Below are 26,504 nucleotides of genomic sequence, written 5' to 3'. Positions count from 1 at the left end.
GCTTTATTGCTATTCCAACTAAACTAACATCCAGCCTGTGGAACTCCCAAGAGAAATGAACTCTAAGGGTGAAAATCAGTTTACATAACAACCTATTCTTGTGAAAAAACCAGGTTACACCTGCAAAAACCAAAATTCTATCCCAGAAGAATCTGTAAAGGAAATACGTAGACTACCCAGAAACAGAGACATTTAATAAACTCTCCCACTGGCAATGAAATGAATTTCAGCAGATTGCTAATCAATTCATGCCCAGGACCTTCTAATATTCCTGTAAATATGAACTGTGGATTCTTTACTGCACCCTTTTAACCAAAGCACACATTTATTATCTTAATTTCATCAATTCACTGTGGAAGCTTTCTCCACGCTCTCAGGTGCAGTGCAGGGTTCTCCTGGGGGTCAATGTTTGTCAGTGCAGAAAGTCCAAAGTTCCCACTAAGCAGGGTTCTAACAACACACTAAGTAAACAAAAATTCAACTATTCCACACAAAAAACCCCAAGTTTTCAATCCCATTTCCACCTCTGATTGAGGCTGACAAGCGAGCAGTTCACTCAATTACCCAAAACTGACTGAGGGGCCTCCATCCGTTTGCAGCTGAAGCAGATTTTGAGAAGTGGGGAGCAAATTTCTGTGCCAATAAAAGCAAATCAGGACCCTGAACGCTCCCAAGGCCCCCAGTTTTGGGTTAAAAAAATCGCATTTCAGCTGCATGAGCTGGGAGCTCCACCCAGGCACGAGGAGCGCCCCAGCCAAAGCACCCACCTGGCCATTGGCAAGGATCTTCTTCAGCTCTGCAGAGGACTTCTTCAAGCTGGAAAAGAAAAAAAAACCAACAAATTAAAGCAGTGATTTTTAACATTTCACTCTGTCAGACAAAGTGAGGAACAAGGGGAGTTTGTGGTTCCATATTCTGAGGTTAAACTTGAATGTGAAGGTGTGGTGAGAGCAGCCGGCACTGCAGGCAGCAGGCATGAACAAGCAATGAACAGTTCAAAAAAATAATAATAATAATAATAATAAAAAATCAATGTATTTTCCACCTTACAGCTGGTTTAGACACCTGACTGCACAACCTGCTGGGACACAAGCTATTGCTCACCAGCTCTAAGAGGGAAATTTAAAATAAATTTGGGTGTTTAATCCCCGCTCTCACATGCCAGGGCGTTCAAAAAACCCCATGAAAATGTGGCTCACACCCAGTTTTCCTGTGCTAATCTGGGTTTTGAGCTCCCCAAGGCAGGATTCCAGGAATTCCTGTGGATCCCAGCTCCAGGCTGTGCTGCCAGGGATGTCACCCGCCCAGGGACCCCAGGCTGGAGGAGAATTCCTGATCTGGGACCTCAGGCCGTGCCCAAATCCCTGAGGGGAGCCCAGTTTTCCATGGGCACCCATCCCAGGGCAGCCTGCTGAATCCCTTGGCTTTTCCAGGGGAATCCACCCCCAAACCAACACAACAGAACTCACTTTAATTTCTTCCCTTGGTTTTTCCAGGGGAATCCACCCCCAAACCAATACAACAAACCTCACTTTAATTTAATCCCTTGGCTTTTCCAGGGGAATCCACCCCCAAACCAACACAACAAACCTCACTTTAATTTAATCCCTTGGCTTTTCCAGGGGAATCCAGCCCCAAATCAATACAACAAAACGCACTGTATTCGTTCCCTTTGCTTTTCCAAGGGAATCTACCCACAAGCCAATACAACAATACTCCCATTAATTTAATCCCTTTGCTTTTGCAGGAGAATCCACCCCCAAATCAACAAAACAAAACCCACTTGAATTTCTTCCACGAGAACTTCACCAAGCCCCACCTCTCAGCTCGGTGAGTTAAAGGGTGAAACCTTTAAGGCCCTCAAACTCCTCCAAAAACTACAACACAAACTCCTCCAAAAAACTCACAAAATCCTGGTTTTTCCCCTCCTTTCCTGACAAACTCTGCTCCTTGGAGCTTCAACACAACAAACTGCCAGGGCAGCAACGTCTGCAAAACTTCATCTCAAAGGGACATTCTGCTCTTATTACTGAAGTTAAAAAAAAAAAAGAAAAAAGTACAAAATAATATATTCTTGAAAGGGCTGTGCACGTGTCTTGATCACAGATCATTATTAACAGGAACAGTGAAAACACAGATTTCATATTTGGTGGCTTTGTTCTTTAATAGGCCTCTTGTTCCCACGACTGCTTTAAAGAAAAATTAAGTTTTCCAAGGAAACATAAGTTGATCTTGTCATCTTTCATGACTAACAATTTGTGAACATGAAACAAAGAGAGACTTTCAATTACTTCAAAAACAAAACTCCTGGTGCAGAAGGTTTTGGAAAAGGAATGGCAATTAACCACCAGATAAGGTGACAAGAATCTTCTAGAAGCTTCATTTTCAATGCACTTGAAGAACAAGCTCAAAGTACAGGAGGTACTGAAAGGAAGCAGCAGCAGTGACAGAAAAATCAGCTTTATTTAGCTCAGCCTGGGGGGACTGCAGAGCACACAGATATTCTGATTTATTCTCTTTCCATTGAAGAGTTCTGGGATGGGGTCTGGGAACGTTTCCCCGGGGATGGGGCAAACTTTGCCAGGGTGGGAATTATTTTAAAATCTCCACAATTACAGAGCCACCAAAGGCAGCAGCAAACTGGGATTGCTGGTTTTGGATGGGGTTTCCAGTGGGGAAAAACCCCAGCCCCGGGGTTGGGATCTCCCACGGTGAAAATGGGATTTGTGGGACTGTCCCCAAAATTCACCCTCCAAACGCGCCCAAAGCAGCACAAATGTGCCCCTCTGACCACGGTAATCTGTGGTAATTCTCCTTTTTAATCGTCACAACTTTCCTTTTCCCTTCCTTTTTCTCAGGGAGAAAAAGGAGCAGGATGCTGATGCACAGATAAATGGAATATTGTGAGCTTATTAGAATAATAGAATAATTTAGGCTGAAAGGAGCCTCCAGAGAATTCTACTCCCATGGCTCAGATATGCTCTTGTAGGAAGAAGATGGAGCCAGACCCTCCCTATTTCTTTTTAAGGATACAGAAAGGTTTTTTGTAGGTTTTTACCATCAGTATTATGACTTCCTGTAACAATTCACGCAATAAAAAGGAGTTTATCCTCCAGCATTTGAAAAACAAATAGGAAAAAAAACCCAGAGAATGAGTTCTCTTGCATTTTAAGACCTTAATATGAGTTTTCAAATTAGGGCTGGAATGTAAAAAAGCAAGATGAGGGGGGTGGACTCCAAAACTTGGCTGGAACTGTAGGAAACAGGGAGTTAAGCTGAAAGGATTTTTTGGAAATCCTACCCCACCTAAGAAACCTACATAAGTTTATTATTTAGCCTATTTATTGGTACAAACATGTGAATGGGAATCAAACTTTCAAATCAAGGAGTCCTGGAATGAACAAACAACAAAGAGCTGAGCACAGACCCTGGCACTGGGGCAGCCAAAGGAGCTCAGCCCCAATTGCACCTCAGTGCTTTTGAAGTTAGAGCCACCTGAAACACCAGCAAATCCTCATTTCTCCCTGAAACACCAGCAAATCCTCATTTCTCCAGCAGCAAACCCTTATTTTTTCCTAAAATCCCCAGCAAATCCTTATTTCTCCAGAAGCAAACTCCAACTTTGTCCTGGAATTCCCAGCAAACCCTTATTTCTTCCTGAAACACCCAGCAAACCCCAATTTCTTCCAGGAATTCCCACCAATCCCTCATTTCTGCAACAGCAAACACTAATTTCTCCCTGAAACACCCACCAAACCCCAATTTCCTTCTGAAATCATCAGCAATCTCCCATTTCTCCAGCAGCAAACCCTCATTTCCTCCTGAAACACCCACCAAACCCTGATTTCTCCTGAAACACCCATCAAACCCCAATTTCCTTCTGAAATCATCAGCAATCTCCCATTTCTCCAGCAGCAAACCCTAATTTCTCCCTGAAATACCCATAAAATGCTTATTTCTCCAGCAGCAAACCCTAATTTCTCCTGAAACTCCCACCAAACCCTGATTTCCCCATCAGCAAACCCTGATTCCTCCTGAAACACCCACCAAACCCTGATTTCTCCATCAGCAAACCCTGATTTCTCCTGTAACTCCCACCAAACCCTGATTTCCCCACCATCCCTCAGTTCACCAGCACAGCCCCATGGGCAGCATCCCCATCACCCCCGACCCAACGCCATCCACGGGAATCCCACCTTCCCAGCAGAAACCCACCCAAGCCCAGCGTTCCCAGAACCAGCCGGGTCTGGGGCTCTGTTCTGGGTCCCAAACAAAGGGAATTAAGGGGGGAGGAAGGAGGGAGGAGGAGGAGGAGGAGCAGGTCCTTACCTGTTGCTGGGCAGGGCCTCGGAGGCACCGCTGCCGGCCCCCGCCCGCGTGTTCACCTGCAGCAGGGAGAGAGAGGAGCTGAGCACAGCCCTGCCCACGGGACACCCTGCTAATTAACCTGTAATTTGCCACGGATCCCTCGTCAGGCTGGGGAGGTTAATGAGCTGGTTGCTAGGCGTGCTGCTGGCTGAGGGATGGATGTAGGTTAGCAGGCTGCACCACGCCGGGGCCGCGGCGCGCAAAGGATGCGCCGGGAAGGGTGAGAAACTCAGGATTTGTTCTCATTTTAAACACCCAAAAATCGCTTAATGCGTTTATAGGCTCCTCCATGTGACTGTAGGAGCAATAGGGAATCGAAAATCTAAACTAATTCCACTGTGGTGCCTTCCACAATTGGATAAATGAGTGAAACCACAGGAACGAGGTGGGGGTTTAAAAGCTTTGAAGTAGTGGCAGACAGCAGTTGATAAATGAACTACTAAAATTTAAGAACATGATTAGCAGAGGTTAAAAACAAAAAGGCAAGCCCATTTTTAATAAAACCACATATATAAATATAGATATCACGGCCAACATTTTGCAGATGAATCCTTCTCCCACCCTCGCCCAAGGAAAAAAAAAAAATCAGAATTTAAAAAAAAAAAAAAAAATCTGCTTGTCAGAGCTCAAGAAAGTGCAGTTTTATTTGACATTTCAATAAGTGGAACACAGCATTACAAATCCATCTAACTTTGCTGAAACAATTATTGAAATTCGTACCTTGAGGCCATGTATGTTCCGTTTCCCAGGAGGTTTGCAGGCTGAAACAGTAATTGACTAAATTGTAGAACACATCAGGGCCATTTACAAATTTGCTCAAAATGAATCTTTTCAAAAGAAATGAGGGTGACACCAAAATTAGCAGAGAGAAATGATTGAAAAGTGCCTGGCGAGACCCAGAGTGGGAATTACAGCCCAGGATTTTTAACTTGCAGGAGTGAGCATTTATAAATGCTAAGAGCTTCCTGACACCGTGTCATGGAAATTCTCATTCCTGCTCAAAACACAGCACAACCCAGAGAACCCTTGGAAATTCTCATTCCTGCTCAAAACACAGCACAACCCAGAGAACCCCTGGCTCGAACAAGGGGAATTTTTTTGGAAATTCAGATTGCAACCTTGTGGCGCTGTGTTTTCACATGCTGGGTTTTTTTTTTTTTTTTCCTGGAATTTCACAGGGATATTTGCAATCTAATATTGGGATTTTTAGGGAATTGGCTGTGTCAGGAATTGGTCATTTCGGGAGAGGCACTTTGGGGAAAATAGGGAAGAAATGTGGGGGAAAATGGGCAAGAAATGGGGGGAAGCAACGTGGGGAAAACAAACCTGGGGAAAACCTGGCAGGGGCAACAGCAGAGAGCCTCCAAAATGTAAATACTGAATAAATAAAAGGTAAATATGGAGGAAAACCATAAAAGGAACCTGGAGGGAAAACAAACAGGGGGAAAAACCCAAACCTGGGGAAAAACCATGGCAGGGGCAACAGCAGAGAGCCTCCAAAAGGTAAATATTGAATAAATAAAAGGTAAATATGGAGGAAAACCAGGGGGGAAAGCAAATATGGGGGGAAAAAACAAACGGGGGGGAAAAAACCACGGCAGGGGTAAGAGCAGTGAGCCTCTCTGGTAAATACTGAATATATAAAAGGTAAATACCAAATAAATAAAAGGTAAATATGGAGGAAAAACCATGGGGGAAACCTGAGGGAAAAAAAACCTGGGGAAAAACCCAAACCTGGAGGGAAACCACGACAGGGGCAATAGCAGAGCCTCCAAAGGGTAAATACTGAATAAATCAAAGGTAAATATGGGGGAAACATGGGGGAAAAACCTGGGGAAACCAAACAGGGGACAAACCATGGCAGGGGTAACAGCAGAGAGCCTCTCTGGTAAATACTGAATTAAAAAAAAAAGTAAATACTGAATAAATAAGAGCTAAATACTGAATAAATGCCACTGAAAATGTCACTTTTTGGGGGCAGTGCTCCAAACGTGGCACTGGATGGTGGTGGCTGGGCTCAGAGGGGTGAGCTGCAGGAGGAGGACGAGGAGGAGGAGGAGGAGGAGGAGGAGGAGGAGGAGGAGGAGGAGGAGGAGGAAACCTTTCCCTGAGCTGCCTCCAGGGGCACATTCCCCGTTCCTCACTCAGGGATGAGCTTCTGGAAGCCCCAGAGCTCCGTGTCCCAGCGCCCTGCAAGGCTGTGTTAGAGGGGCTGGCACTGCTGAGGGATGGCAGAAATTCTGATTTTTTTAATCCCTCCTGTTTCTGAGAGCAGAACCATTCATGAGGCAGGAGGACACAGGTGATGGTTATTAAACACAGCACTGGGGGCCACGTGCCTTTCAACAACATCCAAAACCACCACCTGCATCCAAAGAGGGAAAATAGCACATAGTAAAAAAATACCAACCCAAAATTATAAATTATAAATACATATAAGCCCATTCTAGTTTGCCAATAGATTAAAGTTGACATTTTTAACAAGATATTCCATCAATACTGATTTTTAGGGTGTGTATTTGGATGCTCTGTTCACCTTGCCTTCCACAAACAGGATGTAAATAACATAGTTAAAAGATAAAGATAAACAGATATAAATATCTATAAATACGTATTAAAAAATGCAAGTAGATATATAAAATATACACATATAAAAATATACACATATATAAAAATATATACATATATAAAATATACACATATAAAAAATATATACATATATATTTTTATATACATCTATGTTTAAAATATAAAGCTATATAAAAATATAGAATTATAAATACATAGATAGACTAAAAATATATGTAGCTATACAAAAAATGTAGATATTTAAAAATATATGTAGATATATAAAAATTATTAATTTTTACATATATATAAATATATATATAGCCATCTGAAAATGTATTAATTTTGGGAAAATGAATATGCTTTATAGACATACAAAAAATGTGTGCACATATATATATTTTTATATCTCTTTCTCTATATTTATATGTACACCACATACAGATGTTTATTTTTAATATAAAATCCCCCTCTGCCTCTTATTACCTAATCAGCAATAATAAACCTATTAAAATAGAGAAAATGCTAATTTTTCCCCCTTAAAGATATTTTTATTATGAAATAAATAAAGCACAGCCCAGGTAACACAGGTTGGCACGTGGAAATGTACTCCTGACAGGATTTTTATGGAATACAGGAGTTTTTGGGAGCAGGAGCTGAGGCTTCCTCAGAAGTTAGAGAGGCGGGAAAGGAAAAGAACTCAAAGGATTTGCAAAGGAATCTCTTAAAAGGGAAGAAGTGGAAATTGGAGGCAGAAAAGCTGCAGGTGCTGCTGGGGCTTTCAAGTGGGGAACGTGGAGAGCCAGGGCCAGAAGGGCACAGGAGAAAAGGGCTGCTAAAATTTGGGATGTTCATTACAGAGGCAGGACAAGGAGACAGGGAAGGGAAAAGAAAAATTTAAAAAAAAGAGAGCAAGAAAGCAGGAAAAAAAAAAGAGCAGGAAAGCGGATTTTGTGATTTTGTTGGATATTTCAGAGGAGCTGCAGAGTTCAGGGGTGGTTTGGGGGGTTTGAAGGCTCTAACCCAGGAAAAAAGGGGGTTTTAAGGGGGTGGTTTGGGAGAATGAAACAAAACCTGAGCTCTGGAGCAGTTTGGAGGGAGCGGGGAGGGGGAAATGCAGCAGAGCCCGAGCTGAGGCAGGGGTGAGCATCTGGGGTGGCCGGGGGGAATGAATGAGGCTGGGGCAGAACTGAGACAATTCCCAATCCTGCCCGGCCAGAGGAGATCATCCCGGACACAGCAGCAGGAACAGGAATTCCCAGGGCTGGCTCTCCAGGAAGGAGCCAAAGGGAGAATTTTAAATCCCAAAATGTGCTTTAAACCCAGAGCGGGTGAGGCGTGAGCAGCTCCTGGCAGCACTCCCTGGGACTGGGTGCTTACAGGGAAATGTAAAGATTTAAAGGACAATTCCAAGATTTCCCAACCTACTCAGATCACCCAGCTCCTCTGAGCCACGAGGGGAGGATCCAGGGAATCCTCAGAGCTTCTCCAGGGCCCCTAAAGGGCTCCAGGAGAGCTGGGAGGGACTGGGACAAGGGATGGAGGGACAGGACACAGGGAATGGTTTAAATGGGATAGGCCAGGGGTGGATATTGGGATATTGGGAATTAGGAATTCCTGCCTGGGAGGGGTGGGGAGGGCTGGGATGGAATTCCCAGAGCAGCTGTGGCTGCCCCTGCATCCCTGGGAGTGCCCAAGGCCAGGCTGGGCAGGGCTGGGAGCACCTGGGACAGGGGAAGGTGTCCCTGCCCATGGAATGGGATGGGAATGGGGATGAGATGGAATCGTTAATATGGGATGGGATCCATGGGATTTCAGGTCCTTCCCACCCAAACCATTCCAGGATTCCATGATCCATGCCTGGGAAGAGGCAGGAGACGCCTCCCTCTCCCTGCCCTGAGGAGGTCACAGCTCCCACACCTGGGAATCCCCTCCCGTCCAGACCCTGCCAGCCTGAGCCAGACAAACCCCATTTCCCACAAAGCCCATTTCCCACAGAACCCCCATTTCCCACAGAACCCCCATTTCCCACAGAACCCCCCATTTCCCACAGAACCCCCCATTTCCCACAGAACCCCCCATTTCCCACAGAACCCCCATTTCCCACAGAACCCCCCACTTCCCACAAAGCCCCCATTTCTCACAAAGCCCCCATTTCCCCATTTCCCCCAAGCCCATTATTTCCCACATTCCCCCATTTCCCACAAAGCCCCCATTTCCCACAGAACCCCCATTTCCCACAGAACCCCCATTTCCCACAGAACCCCCATTTCCCACAGAACCCCCATTTCCCACAAAGCCCCCATTTCCCACAAAGCCCCCATTTCCCACAGAACCCCCATTTCCCACAGAACCCCCATTTTCCCCACAAACCCCAATTTCCCACATTCCCCCATTTCCCACAAAGCCCTCAAACTCCTGTCCCCTTGGCAGGGCAGCACAGGGAACCCCCAGGACCCCCACCCAGCCTCTTTGGAGAGCTCGTTAGCAGGGTTTGAGGAGGCTCCTGTTAATTGCCCAATTCAAACTTCAGAGAGTTGTAAGTAATGGAAGTGTGGTATGTTTAATTGGGAGCCTCACAGTATGATTATTTGTGTAATATCTGTTAAGTGAGGGGAGTTTAATTTTTAATTATTTCAATTAATTTATTGCTGGGAGATTTACTTGGAGAATTTCAACCTTCTCAGTTCCATCAATTAAGAGGCAGAGATTCAGAGCCTGGCTACTGAGATCTGAATGAATTATGTCATGCAGGAGGCTCTTCCCAAGCATTCCTGGAGCTCAGAGAGAGCATTCCCAAAAACCCTCCCGAGCTGCCCATGGATTTTTGTCAGCTTGGAAATGACCTATTTTTAACTGCCTCAGCCCACAGAATTGATCACGTCTCTCCCTGTTCAGGAGAATTACTGAGGTGCTTGTGAATATTTGGGCAGCACTAAATGCCCAAATTTCAGACAAAAACGTGTCCTGGCTGGAGCTGCTGTGGCTACAGTGGTGACAGGGACACTCCCCAGCCTGGCAGGCTGATTAATGACATGAAAACAGCTTTAAAAAGCCCAATTTTCATAAGTATCCAAGCCTTCAGTTATTCATCTGCTTTGCTTGGAAAGAACCATCACCAATGAGTTCTTTAAATGTACTTAAATATGTACTCTGCAAACCTCGTTAGTCTAATTTACTCCAGGAAATTAGCTGCTTTCTATGCAATAAATGCACTTTTCTCCACACTCCCCACAATAATGAATTCCTCTCTCCAAATTAAGAGGTAAACATGATGCTGTGTGCATTTAAACCTCCCCAAAACGTGCCAGGAGCTGCTCCAGCACCAGTTCCCTGGGCTGATGACTGGGATTTGCTCAGCATTACCTCGTGGGTAGATCTGCAGAGGCTCTATCAATTGTCCATTCACTTGCTGCTCCATCACAGTGGAGTAATACTGCAAAAAAAACACAAAAAAAAACCAAAAAGGAGTTGAGTCAGTAACCCAGGAGTGGTAAAAGCACTTATGGATTGTTTAGTTCTGTGTATTTTCATTTTCTCTGTAATTGCCACGGTGCAGATCAGCCCTCAGATGGTTCCATTCCCATCTGCAGTGCTCCCACAAAAAGGAATTTAAAACAGGGAGCTGTGGGGCCACAGGGATCTGCTCCTGCCTCAGCAGGGAGAGCTGGGAATGCTCCAGCAGGTGAGGAAGTGAGATATTTACAGCATGGAATATTCACAGCAAAGGAGCAGCTGCCACAGCTGGAGGAGCCAGGAAAACCAAACACAGCCACAAAGACTTGATGCAAATAAACCCCAAATAGCCTCTAAATCACCCCAAAACTGGGCAGTTTGAAAGCTCCAAGGGAATCCCAAAGGGGTCTGGAATCCTGGGCAGTGATGAAGATTCAGCACAGAGGATCCCAAAGCTGTGACCCCAAAAAGCCCCTGCAGACATCCTGAGACACTGAGCAGGAGCTGCTGCAGTGATCCAGGGATGTTTGTTGGTTAAAAAAACCCTCAGAATGGGCAAAAAGGGCTGGAAAAGAGCTGAGAACATCAAAACCCAGCAAGATGTTTGGGCTGGGAGAGCTGGGAATGTTCTCCTGGAGAAGGGAAGGGTCAGGGAATGCTCAGAGACCCTAAAGGAGAGCTGGGAATGTTCCCCTGGAGAAGGGAAGGGTCAGGGAATGCTCAGAGACCCCAAAGGAGAGCTGGAAATGTTCAGCTGGAGAAGGGAAGGATCAGGGAATGCTCAGAGACCCCAAGGGAGAGCTGGAGAGGGGCTGGGGACAAGGGATGGAGGGACAGGAACCAGGGAATGGCTGCAGACTGGGAAAGTGGAGATTGAGATGGACTTTGGGAAGGAATTCCTGGCTGGGCTGGAATTCCCAGAGCAGCTGTGGCTGCCCCTGGAGTATCCAAGGCCAGGCTGGAGCAGCCTGGGGTGGTGGAAGCTGTCCCTGCCCTCGGGATGAGCTTTCAGCTTTGGAATTCCCCCCTCACCGAGAGAATTCCAGGACCTGCAGGCATCCCCACACAGGACAGGACCATTTCTGATCCCTCCCTGGAATATCCAGCTGAAATAAACACACCTGAGAGCGGCTCCTGCCCCCCAAAAAACATAACAGAGGGGGAGGGAGAGAGAGAGAGAGGGAGGGAGGGAGGAAAAGCCTCTCCATTACTCACCAGTGATGACAAGTAAATGAAATATCAATCATGTAAGCTGTCAACCTTTTGGGACAGCAATAACTGTTAACAAGTAGTCTGGAAAAATTGTCTGAAAATGACTTGTCCTCCACAGGCCAGCATTGGAGGTTTCCATGGAAAATTAAGATGCCAGTGGCTATTTGGAACATTGTTCAGGTATTCTTTTTAATGGGAAATTTGCCACTTATTGATCCAGAGCATGTAGCCCTTGCTTTCAGAGAGCTGCAAGCAACTTTCCAATCAGTGGCTGTCAAAAAAATTACTGCCTGTTTATACAGATACAAGACAACAGCTCCAGAGCAGCTCCACGGCTGTCCTTAATTACCTGCACTGCCCAGCACTGAAAAAATCCCATTTACACCCCCCAAAATCGGCCTAACTCAAAGCAGTTTTGCATCATCTGAGGGAATTCCAGACCTGAAGCAAATTCTTTTCAAATTCATAAAGCAAAGAACCTAAAGGGAAGGTTCAAAATTATTCAAAATATCAAAATGACTCCAAATAAATACTGAAATGACCTCAAATAAATACCAAAATGACCCCAAATAAGTATTATTCAAAATATCAAAATGACCCCAAATAAGTATTATTCAAAATATCAAAATGACCCCAAATAAGTACCAAAATGACCCCAAATAAGTACCAAAATGACCCCAAATAAGTATTATTCAAAATATCAAAATGACTCCAAATAAGTACCAAAATGACCCCAAATAAGTACCCAAAAATGACCCCAAATAAGTACCCAAAAATGACCCCAAATAAGTACCCAAAAATGACCCCAAATAAGTACCCAAAAATGACCCCAAATAAGTACCCAAAAATGACCCCAAATATCAAAATTATCCCAAATATCTTCCCAGTTATATGTTCCAAAGTGCAATCTAAGGGAATTGTTTTTTTCTCCTTAAACTGAAAAAAAATCCACTTTATTTACATGTTAGAGAACACCTGCACCACATCAAAATTCCCTGAAATTCTTTCCCAGCTGGCCAATCCTCCAAATACTTGTTGCAGGCCTCAGAATGAGCATTTCCCCTCCCCAAGATTATGAATGAATTCATTTCCCAGGCTCAGAACATTTGTTTCCTGGTAAACACATCCCAAAACGAAGCCCATAGGATGTGAGGAAGTTCAACCATCAGTGCAACACTCAAATAAAAAATTAGTTTAAAACTGAGGAGAAAAATTTTTCAGAGAAGAAGAAGCTGCTGAAGCAGAAAGAAGTCATTTCCAGGCATCCCATAATTTTGCAGGGAAAGCAGAGAGTTGGGCAATCAGAACTCTAATGTACTGAAACTTGAACAGTGAGCTTGGAAGCATAGCAAAAAAATGACCTTCCCAAGGCATGATTCATCTGGAAGAGAATTCAAAGTTTGCCACTTGGAAGGGAAAAAATGGCCGAGATTTTCCCAGGAAAAGAGAGAGAACCACCAGGAATTCTGGAGGGAGGGAGCTCCAGGGAGCTGCTGGACCCAAACAGGGAGGGAAAAGGGGCACAAAGTGCTCAGAACTTCACTCTCAGCAGGGTTTGTTTAGTGCCAGAACCTCTCCTGAAGCTGAGCACCTTCCCCAAGCTGGAATCCCCTCCCTAAAACCTTCCCCAAGCTGGAATCCCCTCCCTAAAACCTTCCCTAAACTGGAATTGCCTCCCTAAAACCTTCCCCAAGCTGGAATTGCCTCCCTAAAACCTTCCCCAAGCTGGAATCCCCTCCCTAAAACCTTCCCCAAACTGGAATCCCCTCCCTAAAACCTTCCCCAAACTGGAATTCCCTCCCTAAAACCTTCCCCAAGCTGGAATTGCCTCCCTAAAACCTTCCCCAAGCTGGAATTGCCTCCCTAAAACCTTGCCCAAGCTGGAATTGCCTCCCTAAAACCTTCTGCAAGCTGGAATTCCCTCCCTAAAACCTTCCCCAAGCTGGAATTGCCTCCCTAAAACCTTCCCCAAGCTGGAATCACCTCCCTAAAACCTTGCCCAAGCTGGAATTGCCTCCCTAAAACCTTGCCCAAGCTGGAATTGCCTCCCTAAAACCTTCCCCAAACTGGAATTCCCTCCCTAAAACCTTCCCCAAGCTGGAATTCCCTCCCTAAAACCTTCCCCAAGCTGGAATCCCCTCCCTAAAACCTTCCCCAAACTGAAATTCCCTCTCTAAAACCTTCCCCAAACTGGAATTCTCAAGAATCTGGGGAGAAAAAAAAAAACCCAAACAGGCACCTGGAGCATAGGGAGGAGCCAGGCTGGGAGAGCTGGGAATGTTCTCCTGGAGAAGGGAAGGGTCAGGGAATGCTCAGAGACCCTAAAGGAGAGCTGGGAATGTTCTCCTGGAGAAGGGAAAGATCAGGGAATGTTCAGAGACCCTAAAGGAGAGCTGGGAATGCTGCCCTGGAGAAGGGCAGGGTCAGGGAATGCTCAGAGACCCCAAAGGAGAGCTGGGAATGTTCTCCTGGAGAAGGGAAGGGTCAGGGAATGCTCAGAGACCATAAAGGAGAGCTGGAGAGGGGCTGCTGAGGGAGGCACAGGACACAGGGAATGGATTCACACTGGGAAATCTGGGTGGGATTTTGGGAAGGAATTCCTGGCTGGAATTCCCAGAGCAGCTGGGGCTGCCCCTGGATCCCTGGGATGGATCCCTGGAGCAGCCTGGGAGGTGTCCCTGGCTGGGATTTCAGGTTCCTCCCCACCCAAACCAGTCTGGGATCCTCTGAATTCCCCCCAAATCACCTCTGGGTGCTCCCAAACAGGGCTTGGCTCTGCCAGGTCATTTCTGGGAATTTTGATCCTTCTGGCCCAGAGGGAAAATCCCCATTTTTTACCCCTCCTCCTCACTCATTTCCTTTGAAAAGAGAAGTTCAAGGATATTTTTTTCCCCCACTTGATTCAAATGGTTCTGTGGCCATCAGTAACTGCACCCTTCCCCCTCTGCAGGATATTTCTTGCTATTAATGGGATATATTTATTTCTATTTCTATTTCTGGGGATGCAGACAGATTTCACACACCCCTACCTACACAAAGGCACACACAGCCACATCCATCTCCCCTGAAAAACACAAACCACATCTTTAAATCCTCCGTGAACACTGAGCCTGCAGCTACAATGAAACTCCTCTGTTAGGAGGGGTGAAGCAGGCTCCAGATGAAAGTAGATTTTGAAAAATTTTTAGAGCCCAGGGGTTCATTTTTAATGAGCCGTTACTTTAAGTACTGCATAAAAAATACAAGAAATTGATAGTCCATTTAGCCTGCACTATACCTAATGCAAAAGTCATTAAGATGCATTATTCTTAATGTTTATGATATGATCAGTAAGTGAACAAGTCTTTTTTCTTTTCTGAAGTGGAGCCTGTCCATGGATCTGGTGTGAAACCACCTCCATTCCACGCAGAACACCAAAAAATTGGAATTTAACACAGGGACATGGCCCAGTCAAACGCTGTGGGACAAAAAAACACCAAGAAAAAATGATAAACACAGGGGAAGCGAGGGTTTGTGGCAGTGTACTCACATAGGACAGCATGGCCTTCATCTCCTCATCGCTCCTGACCGTGATCCGGTCCCCATCCTCATCCTCATCTGCCAGAGGAAGGCACCAGTGAGCAAGGGAAGGGGGACAGGGACAGCCCTGACAGGCAGGGCTTCATCTGCACTCACAGCAGCAAACAAAACCAAACATCCAAAAAAGAAACTGCACAAGGACTCCGAAATAGTAATGTACTAATGGTGTATGATCTCCAAATATTGATTACCAGGAATTGGGATTTTTGTCCTGGAAGGGGCACAAAGTGCTCAGAACTTCACTCTCAGCAGGGTTTGTTTAGTGCCAGAACCTCTCCTGAAGCTGAGCACCTTTCCCAAGCTGGAATTGCCTCCCCAAAACCTTCCCCAGGCTGGAATTACCAAGAATCTGTGGAAATTAAATCCAAGAATCTGGGGAAAAAAAAAAAAAAAAAACAACAAACCAAGAATCTGGGGCGGGGGAAAAAACAACCCAAGGAATTCAAATTGTGTGAGAAAAAGATTTTGTTCATTCTGCCTCTGGAAAGGTAATAATGAAAAAAAAACCAAAACCCAAAACCAAAAAAACCCCCAAAACAACCAAACCCCCCCCTCCAAAAAAACCCCAAACCAATAAAAAAACCAAACCCCAAAGCAATGAAGAGGAGTAAAACATAAAAACCTCAAAATTGGAGCTTAAAACAGGCAGAGAGCTACTGGAGCAGCACACATCCACAAGAGGGATCAGAGGGAAAGCAGAAGAGGGATGAATTTATGGATAAAAGGTCTGGGGAGAGGGAACAGACTGAGCTGGGACCATTAAAAAATAAAATAAAAAAATAAAAAAAAAGGAGGAAAATTCTAGCAAAATATTCAGAAAAAATTCTACATTATCCCTTTGAAATGATTGAGGAATTTACTCAGTTCCCAGCTGCAGAATTCCTGGTGGTGGTACAAACAGAAGGAATTAAAAATATGTGGACGAAGAGGCAGAGAAAAATATAAATTAATCTAAATTAATCAGGCAAAGAGTAAAGCCAGAAGAAAAATCTGCCCTGAACCTGAGCAGAGCTCCTTTACCATCTCAAAAACTGACCCAGAAAGATTTCCAGGCTTCCCTCCTTGCCCAGAGCGCTCAAATCTGATTTTCAGCACAAACAAAAAATAAAAATCCCCCCGTCCTGGCTGGATTTTTTAGCCCCATTTAAAATGGAGGAAGAAGCCTCAGAAGAATCCTCAGCAGGGAGCAGCAGATGGGAGATGAACCCCGAGCAGCGAAACCCCCAAATCTGCAGCCAGTCAGGAACGGGGATGCGGGGCAGGGATGGGCTGGGAGGATGCTCAGGGGCCAGGGGCTGGAGAGCAGGGGGAATCTGCATTTACCTGCTGGGGCTGGGAACACCAAAATAAAACCCACAAAAAGCTGGGATGGAGACAATTCCCCCCACCTGAGGCAGCGATGGAGAACTGAACTTGAAGCAGGAAAATCCAGGGGGGAAAAGGAAAAAAAACAAAAAACCCCTTGAAAAGCATCAATATCCATAACATATTTGAGATGGCAGTAAAGTGGCAGGGAAATGGGCTCAGCAGCTGGAAATGACAGACTAGAGACACGCAGGGAAGGCACAGGAGCAGATGTTGGGAGGCAGAACAAAAATCAGAATTTTCCAGGAGACTCCTGCACATGGCACTGCTGCTGTGGGTGCTGCCCTGATGGAGCATGAAGTTCAAACACAGCCCAAGTGGGACGTGCCAGGGATGGCACACAAATGTTAACACCAGATAACACCAAATAAAGTGAAAAAAAAAAACCCATAAATTGCAAGGCTCTGGAAGGCTCAGGGCTGGTGTTCAAAAGCAGGGCGGGAAAAACGCCGAGGTTCAGAAATAAAAATCTGTTCTGGGAGAGGAAAACACAAGGTGTGAAAAGAAAAAGAGCATTAAATAGGACTGGAAGCACCATAAATCAGTATTTCCTTTGATTATCCACAGGCAGAATGAGCCCCAAAGCTCCAAAAAGAGGAGAAATAAAAATAAAATTACAAAAATGAAAGGCCCCATCTAAAGTCTGCTCTGTCCCCCCTCACCCTCCATCCAAAGGAAAACAGAGGAAAAATATAATAAAAATTATAATTTCCTTTCATCTCAAAGGAAAACAGAAGGAAAAACATAATAACAATTAAAAGAGATCATCAGGAGCCTGCTCCATTTGGAAGAAAACTCCAATTTTTCAGTATTTTGTCCCCTGGGGCACTCCCCTTTGCAGCTGATTGCTCTCCAGACAGGACAATCCCCCAGGAACCCCTTCAAAAATAAAAATAAGCAGGGTTTAAAGAACAGATATTAGCCTAAATACTTGCTGGGAGGATTGGAGGATTGCAATTTTAAACTGAGACCTACAGGTAGTTTATACTTTTCATTTAATTTGAGCAATAAAATTGCACTGAGGAGTAAGAGCACGGTAAGGTCAGGCTGGTAATTAAAGCTCCTGTGTGGAAATATTCCAGATGTGATTAAATAATAAAATATGGCTTGCTTTAGTGCCATTATTGAAGTTGCATTAATGCATAAATATTTAACCATGACGTATAATGAATATCACTTATTTTAAAATAATAAATAGAATCAGAATATCAGAAGAACAACATAAAAATTATTTATTTCAGTTACAGCCCAGCAAGGTGACAAAGGAATTGGCTGACAAAAGTTACACTTACACTCAAATGCTGTGGTCGTTGCATCTGGCAAAACTTGGCCAATGACATCCTAAAAATAGAAGGAAAAATTCATTAAATATCCAACGAGAAAAGCCTGATTTGCAATAAATCACTTGAACCCCTTCCCCACTGCCCCAAAATGAGGGAGTTTTCAGGGCACAACACAATTCTGCTCCCCTCGTGATGTTTTTCTCCTCCCCCTCCAGGAAAACTCCTTTCTTCCCAAATCATTCCCTCCTAATTGCAAACAGCTCTGTGCTCTCTGCTCCTGCAGGTGAAAAAAATCCATTTTGCCCTTGGGTTATAGAAAAATGGGCACCTAACCTATCAAAACCAGCCATAGAAAGAGCTATATATATATATATATATTTTTTTTTTTTTTTTTCTGTAAAAACCCCATTTTCTCCTGTTTGGAGGGCTCTGTCAGCCTCACCTGTGATTTGAACTTCTCCAAAACTCAGGAGATGCGTTCAGATACCAGGGGGAATCCACTGGAAACCCCCAAAGGGGCAGAGGCAGAACCTGAGGCAGCTCCACCACACCAAACACAAAAACATCTCCAGCTACACAGCCCTGCTCCAACCCAGATGCTTTACAGGTACCAAAGAGGAACTTGGATTTATCTTTTTTATAGCCAAATCACACCAACACTTCCAGTCCCACACCCCTGATCCAACCCAGATGTTTTTTGCTGATACCAGAGAAGCTCTTTTTAACATTTTTCCAGCTTTTATCATTTTTCCAGCCAAAACACCCCAACATTTCCAGCTCCAATCCATTCTCCAACCCAGATTATTTTGCTGATACCAAAGAAGAGTTTTTACCAGATTTCAGCCAAAATTTCCACTTCCAATCCAGATTTTTTTTTCTTTTTTTTTTTGGTTGGGACCAGAGAAGAGCTTTGATCTTTTTTTCACCTTTTCCCATTTTTCCAGCCAAACCACACCAACACTTCCAGCTCCACATCCCTGCTCCAACCCAGATTATTTTGCTGATACCAGAGAAGAATTTTCACCATTTTCAGCCAAAATTTCCACTTCCAACCCCTGCTCCAGCCCAGCCATTTTTGCTGATACCAAAGAAGAACTTTGATCGTTTTTCCAACCAAACCACACCAACACTTCCAGCTCCACATCCCAACCCAGATTATTTTGCTGCTACCAAAGAAGAGTTTTTACCAGATTTCAGCCAAAATTTCCACTTCCAACCCCTGCTCCAACCCACATTTTTTGTGGGTTTTTTTTTTTTTTTGGGGACCAGAGAAGAGCTTTGATCTGTTTTTCACCTTTTCCCATTTCTCCAGCCAAACCACACCAACACTTCCAGCTCCAATCCATTCTCCAACCCAGATTTTTTTGCTGCCACCAGAGAAGAGTTTTTACCATTTTTCAGCCAAAATTTCCACTTCCAATCCAGATTTTTTTTTTCTTTTTTTTTTGGGGACCAGAGAAGAGCTTTGATCTGTTTTTCACCTTTTCCCATTTTTCCAGCCAAACCACACCAACACTTCCAGCTCCACATCCCTGCTCCAACCCAGATTATTTTGCTGATACCAGAGAAGAATTTTCACCATTTTCAGCCAAAATTTCCACTTCCAACCCCTGCTCCAGCCCAGCCATTTTTGCTGATACCAAAGAAGAACTTTGATCGTTTTTCCAACCAAACCACACCAACACTTCCAGCTCCACATCCCTGCTCCGACCCAGATTTTTTTGCTGCCACCAGAGAAGAGTTTTTACCATTTTTCAGCCAAAATTTCCACTTCCAATCCAGATTTTTTTTTTTGGGGACCAGAGAAGAGCTTTGATCTTTTTTTCACCTTTTCCCATTTTTCCAGCCAAACCACACCAACACTTCCAGCTCCACATCCCTGCTCCAACCCAGATTTTTTTGCTGCTACCAAAGAAGAATTTTTACCAGATTTCAGCCAAAATTTCCACTTCCAACCCCTGCTCCAACCCAGATTTTTTGTAGGTTTTTTTTTTTTTTTTGGGGACCAGAGAAGAGCTTTGATCTTTTTTTCACCTTTTCCCATTTTTCCAACCAAACCACACCAACACTTCCAGCTCCACATCCCTGCTCCAACCCAGATTATTTTGCTGATACCAGAGAAGAATTTTCACCATTTTCAGCCAAAATTTCCACTTCCAACCCCTGCTCCAGCCCAGCCATTTTTGCTGATACCAAAGAAGAACTTTGATCATTTTTCCAGCCAAACCACACCAACACTTCCAGCTCCACATCCCTGCTCCAACCCAGATTTTTTTGCTGCTACCAGAGAAGAATTTTTACCAGATTTCAGCCAAAATTTCCACTTCCAATCCAGATTTTTTTTTCTTTTTTTTTCTTTTTTTTTTTTTTTGTTGGGACCAGAGAAGAGCTTTGATCTTTTTTCCACCTTTTCCCATTTTTCCAGCCAAACCACACCAACACCTCCAGCTCCACATCCCTGCTCCAACCCGGGTTTTTTCTGCTGGTACCAGAGAAGCTCCTCTATCATTCCCCAGCTTTTATCATTTCCCCAGCCCCTCGGGGGCCACACCAGGGCACGGCACCAAGGCCCAGCGTGGCTCTGCCCCTCCCTGGTGCCTCCTGCCAGGAAAAATGAACTTTTGGGAATTAATGGAGCCCAGGATTTATGGCAGCACAGCCACTGGAGCCTCTCAGGGTGCTCAGCACCCCCTGCCAAAGCTGCACTGGTGTCCTGCCACTTCTGCTCTCCCCATTTTTCATCTCAAAGGATGAAATTAAAGATTCTGTGGCACGGAGACATAATTAATAATATGTGAAAGCAGCACAGGATTTCCACAGAGCCAACTGAAGCAAGTAATAAATACAAAACTTTCTGGCGGTGTCTTTGATGTGAAAATAAATCAAGAAATGCGATTCAAACTATTAACTGCACGCCAGAAATGTGCAGTGTGGCTTAATTGTGGAATTGTAAATTTGCAGAGGCAAAAAAATAAGAAAAAAAACCCCACCAAAATATTTCCATGTTGATAAAAATTCTTCCATTCTCCAGCGTTTACCAGCCTCTGTCAAAAGCCACTATTTCTAATAATAAATCAGTCTTGCCTACACAGAAAACTGTACTCATCATTTCTAAATCCGTTCATTTAAGCATTGGAAATTTCTCAGCAAATGCACTTTAACTGTGTTAGATTTAAGCCCCTTGTCAATGTTCATCTATGGGCACACAGATGTTTCTAAGAAAATGGTTTTAAAATTGTTAAAAAATTGCATTTAAGGGGGTGTGGAAGCTTCAGAGGCAGCTCTGAGAACCCAAAATTCTGCTTGGAAAACTCCAAATGTCCCAAAGCTCTGAAATAGTTTTGTTTTTTTTAAATCTTATTTTTACCTTATTTTTATCTTATCTGCATAACTTTTTCTGTGTATTGAGACTTCTTTAATAGTAAGTAATAATCAAAAAGTAATTAAGAATCAAGTAATAATCAATAAGTGAATTACACACCCCAAACTCTTGCACTAAATAAGCACCAACAGCCCCCAAAGCTTTGCCCAGCTCTCAATAATTCCATTAAATGAGTGCATCTGAGAGAAACCAGGGCATGGAGGCAGGGAAATCCCATCAGGGTGAAATTCCCAAAGTGGCTGCAGCAGCTCCACCCCACTTCCAACCCCCAGACCTGGGGCTGACCCAGGATTAAAGGATTATTCCAAATTTCAAAGGATTACACGTGCACAGGGGATTTTCTGCTATCACAACAGAGATCATGAGCAATGAAATACTCCCACTTGGAGGCAGGTTAATATAATATAATATATGCAACATAATATATGCAACATAATATAATATTTATTTTATAATAAAATACAACCCACTTGGTGAAGTGAGTTTTTTTATGTAAGGGATACAGAACTCAAAAGCCCCTAAAAATGAGGATAAAAATCAGGGAACAGCAGGTGCAAGAGGAACTGCAAAACCAAATCTGTTCTCTGGAGGAGCATGGGTGAGAAAGCAGAAAATGTGAAACTCTGCTGAAATGCCAGGGTAAATATTGAAGCCACAGCTCTCACATTCCAATTAAATTTGTTTTATCTCACTATGACAATGTGAAGTTGCCCAGAATTAACACCAAGTGCTTAAATACCACTGACAGGAGGAATGCAGACAGCTTGAGGGAAAAAAAAAAAAAATAAGCTTATTGTAATTCATTTAGAGGGGCCTTAAAAATAAAGCTATTTACTGGAAACTCACAGGCCTGCAGAGCTGACACACACAGAACTTATTTCAAGTGACACCATGAAGAACAGCTCTGAAAATGGGGATGGAAATAAACCTGCACACCAGCCTGAAATGCTGCACTCAATGAGCGGCAAAATTAATAAGAATTAGCTTAAAAACCACCTGAAAATACAAAATAATAAGAATAATTTCACCAGCCTGAAGTGCTGCAAGGCTACACCCACTGGGAAGCAAAATCAACAAAAGTCAGCTTTAAAACCACCTGAAAATATAAAATAAACCCTCCAAGATAATTTTATGGGGCTTTCTGAACACAGAGCGGGCCCTGGGACCCACCTTGAAGGAAGAGGAGCCCAAATCAGCTCTCATGGGTGCAAGTTCTGGGACGTGCCCCTGGCTTGGGGCTGGTCCCAAATGTGGTTCTGCTGCTCCAGCAGGACAGAAAGTCCCCAAAACCCCCTCGGGACAGGGGCACAGGGACGGGATGGAGCTGGGGAGCCCCAGGCAGCCCCACAGGGATCGTTCAGAGCCTGAGAAACGCGCGGGCACTCCCGGGGACACCCCTGGATTGTTGCTGCTCCCCAGTGATCAACAGGGAACCCCTGGATCTCCCCGGGCTCTCCGACTGCTCCTGCAGCAACTGAACTCCTGAGAGGCCCTGGAGCTGCCTGCCAGGCCAATGGCCCTGAGGGCACAGAGGAGGGGCAGCCCCACTCCTGCCCCCCACACACCCAGCACTCCTCAGTGGATTGGAGCCTTATTCATTTCAATTTTATTTTTTTATTTAATTTATTTCATTTAATTCCTGTATTTATCTGACCCACCACTCCTGAGTGGATTGGAGCTTTATTTCATTTATTTTAATTTAATTTATTTCATTTAATTCCTGTATTTATCTAACCCACCACTCCTGAGTGGATTGGAGCCTTACTTAATTTATTTTAGTTTAATTTATTTCATTTCATTCCTGTATTTATCTCAGCAATTAAGTCCAGGTGAATGCTGTGATGGCACCTCCTGAAACACAACCACCAACACCTGACTGCAGCAGCCTGACAGGGGATAAATGAAATTCTCATCAGGCCCACAGGTGTGACAGGACAAGAACAGCAGCCCGCTCCAGAGCATCTCACCCACTGGCCACAGTGTCTCTACTTACTGTTAAATAACCGACCTGAATTCACAATAATTCTAGGATGGCAAAGGAGAGTTCAAGAATCAGGGGTAATTTCACTTTATTTTGGGAAAAAAAAACAAACAAACAAACAAAAAAAACCGAATAAAAACATGAAGCAGAGTTGGAGAAAACCAGACTCATTTGCTCCACTTTTGTTTGAGGGCACAGAGGGGCCCAAGCACCAAGGGGAAACTGCCCCTCCCAAAAACCTCCCTGGTTTGTCAAAGGTGCTGCTCCCACTCCTCCATCTACAGAAAATCATGAATAATGGTAAATGTTGGGAAAAGGACAGTTGGGATTCCTGTCATCCCTTCCAGTTAGCTCTGCAACCAACACTGAGCATCTTCCAGCAACCCAGCCCTCCATCCCCACATGTCCTTTCCACAGGATCAACCTCCTGAAAGACACCTGCAAAATCTCGCTCCAGAGTTAGTAACAGAAGTAAAAACTGAACGTGCACCTGAGGGGTGATATGGGAAGGTTTTCTTTAGAGAAATGGGGGCACAAGGAGGCCTGGGATGTACCGGGGAGGAGAGGTGAGGGCAGGCTGCAGAAAGCACCACCTGCACCCTGAGCTGCTCCTTGGGCTAAGGACACAGCTAGGAGGGAGTGGGATAAAAACCCAACCCCATTTCTGACTGGGATACACAAGAGACACCCACTCCCATTTCTGAGGGGGATACACAATAAACACCCACTCCCATTTCTGAGGGGGATACACAATAAACACCCACTCCCATTTCTGAGGGGGATACACAAACACCCACTCCCATTTCAGAGTGGGATACACAAACACCCACTCCCATTTCTGAGCAGGACAAACTCCCATTTCTGAGCAAGCAGAGCATCCTTGTGTGCAGATGGACACAAAGCCACAGCAGGGAAGGGGCTGAGGGCCAGGAGGCAGAGCAGAGCCCCAGCCCGGGAGGGGACACGCCACACGAGCAGCTGTGGCCCCAGCCCCGGCGCAGAGCCCACACTTCTCCTGATCAGCGAATTCCTTCCCAAGCACGGAGGAGGGAATGCCCTGACCCGGAGGTGTCCCCGGATTTAGGAACTCCAGAGGTTCCCTCCAGCCCAAACCGGGGCACGATGCCCCTGCCTGGCACCTGCAGCATCCTCCCGAAACCTCGCAACGCCGGCGCTGGCCCGGGACGGACAAAAACCACTCTCCCGTTAAACGTTCCGCCAAAACACACCCCAAAAACACCTCCTGCCATCCAGGGAGGGATTCGGACACCCTGGGCGCACGGAGCGGGGCATAGTGGCATCTCCTGATGGCCGGCTCGGGGGTCCCGGTGCCATCCCCCGGGCCGGCTCGGGGGTCCCGGTGCCATCCCCCGGGCCGGCTCGGGGGTCCCGGTGCCATCCCCTCGGCTGGCTCGGGAGTCCCGGTGCCGGCCGGACTCACTCACCAGCACATCCCTGAAGAGCAGCTGGGGCGCGGAGTGCACGGTCCAGTCCACGGCGGCTCCGTCGGGGATCTTGATGCGGATGACGAGCGCCTGGCTGTCCATGGCGCCGCAGGGGCCGCAGAGCAGCCAGAGCATCCCCGCCCCGCGGGCTCACATGCTGCGGCCGCCGCGCCGGGCCGGGCCGGGCCGGGCCGGGCACAGCCTGCACCGCCCTCCCGCAGGAAGGAGCCGCTGCCCCGGAACCAAAACGGAGCCCCGGGAGGAGGGGATGTGCGGCGGCGGCAGCGGGAGGAGGAGGAGGAGGAAGGGGAAGAGGAAGAGGAAGAGGAAGGGGAGGCGGCGCCATGGGCGGGAGGAGGCGGGCCCGGCTCCGCGGTAATTGCTTTCCTCTCTCTGTGCCTTGTGTTTTGACAGGAAAAGCGCAGTTAAATGGCACATCCAGCCGGGCCGGGCCGGGATTCCCGCTGTCCCGTCACAAACACGAACAGAAATGCGAACAAAAACTCAAACTCCGGGCCGTGCCAACTGCGTTGCCATAACCTGCCCAGGGAGCTGGGGGAGTCATTGAAGTGCCCGGGGATGTCCCAGTGTGGCACTCGGGGACACGGGTAAAGGGATTGCGGTGCTGGCTGAGAGTTGGGCTCGGCGTTCCGTACCCGGCTCTGCCCATCCCTGCCTCGGTGTCCCTGCGGAGCAAACTGGGAATGGGCACTGGGAACGGGCTCTGGGAATGGGAACAGGGAATGGGCTCTGGAATGGGTGCTGGGAGCACTGAGAATGGGCACTGGGATAGGTACCGGGAATGGGCACTGGGAACGAGCTCTGGGAATGGGCCTAAGGAATGGGCGCTGGGAATGGCACTGGGAACGGGCCCCGGGCCAGCCCAAGGCCTGCAGGAGCAGGTCAGGGAAGGGCTGGGGGCCCTTGTGCCAGCAGTGTCACACATGGCACGGCTCCTCCACGTTCAGCTCTCCGGGGTTGATGTCCAGGTACGATTCTGCTGTCTCCGAGTTCCCCCCGTCTGTCAGGGATGCAGCTGAAACCGGCCCGGTCCAAACCACAGTTTCCATCTTCCTGATGGAAGAAAATCCCTGTTCACCTCAGCCACAAAAAAAAATGTTTTGACAGCTCTGCATCACAAAACCCCAAATTCAGCTTTTCAAACAAGCTTTTCATTGCCACAAGTCACAGGGAAAGCTCTCTGCTCCGCACAGCTCTGCAGCATAAAACAATCCACTTCTTTTTTTTTTTTTTTAAGAGAACAGCATTAATCTCAATTGTGGGCTATTGATCCGTGCATTTTATCACACTCTCTCACATTATCATCTCTGACAAACTGGACTATTTGAGTTATTTTATCAATTTACGGGGGGGAATGGGAGGTATATTTAATTCCTGAAACATCTTCAAGCTTCTTCATATTCGGATTCTACTTTGTTTGAGCTTTAGGAAAAAAAAAATTCAATGGCCATTAACAGAGATAAATTCTCTCTCTGTTCAATAACTTTATAATTTAGTTCCTATACTAAAAATTAATAGAGCCCCAGCTCCTAAGGATCTAAGGGACTGGTGGTGCCCACACAGACATCTTTCTGCTCAAATGAACCTTTTACCTGCAGTCCCTGTGTACCTCTCACTCAGCTCCATTTCAATCAGAGTCATTTTCTATTAAATGTTAAAGAATAGGACACAAAATGATGGAATTTCTATAGACCTGCAATTTTTCTAAAATGTCTTCTTCATTTATGAGACTATGGGGAAAACCAACTCAATTTGCCAAATTTGCATAAATATTACGTCGATTTTCCAGGGCTAATCACAACCTTAATCCCCCATTCTGATTTGTGTAATCAAACTTGAAGGGT

General features: G+C 45.6%; 1 protein-coding gene across 1 annotated transcript in view; it reads right to left on the bottom strand.

Moving 5' to 3' along the window:
* MAP2K5 (mitogen-activated protein kinase kinase 5) overlaps nucleotides 1-24,855 on the bottom strand; it is a 120,167-nt gene extending 95,312 nt beyond the window's left edge. The window contains exons 1-7 of the mRNA XM_036389455.2: nucleotides 24,640-24,855; nucleotides 17,841-17,889; nucleotides 15,134-15,201; nucleotides 10,303-10,372; nucleotides 5,089-5,129; nucleotides 4,330-4,385; nucleotides 768-816 (exon numbers count right to left, since the gene is read on the bottom strand). Coding sequence (XP_036245348.1) covers nucleotides 768-816; nucleotides 4,330-4,385; nucleotides 5,089-5,129; nucleotides 10,303-10,372; nucleotides 15,134-15,201; nucleotides 17,841-17,889; nucleotides 24,640-24,774 — 468 coding nt within the window. The 5' untranslated portion in view covers nucleotides 24,775-24,855. The remainder of the gene's footprint in view (nucleotides 1-767; nucleotides 817-4,329; nucleotides 4,386-5,088; nucleotides 5,130-10,302; nucleotides 10,373-15,133; nucleotides 15,202-17,840; nucleotides 17,890-24,639) is intronic.
* Between the last annotated feature and the right edge of the window lie 1,649 nt (nucleotides 24,856-26,504).

Source organism: Molothrus ater, chromosome 13 (genome assembly GCF_012460135.2).
Source record: "Molothrus ater isolate BHLD 08-10-18 breed brown headed cowbird chromosome 13, BPBGC_Mater_1.1, whole genome shotgun sequence".
Classification (NCBI taxonomy): Eukaryota; Metazoa; Chordata; class Aves; order Passeriformes; family Icteridae; genus Molothrus; species Molothrus ater.
This window is presented reverse-complemented; position numbering and strand designations above follow the sequence as displayed.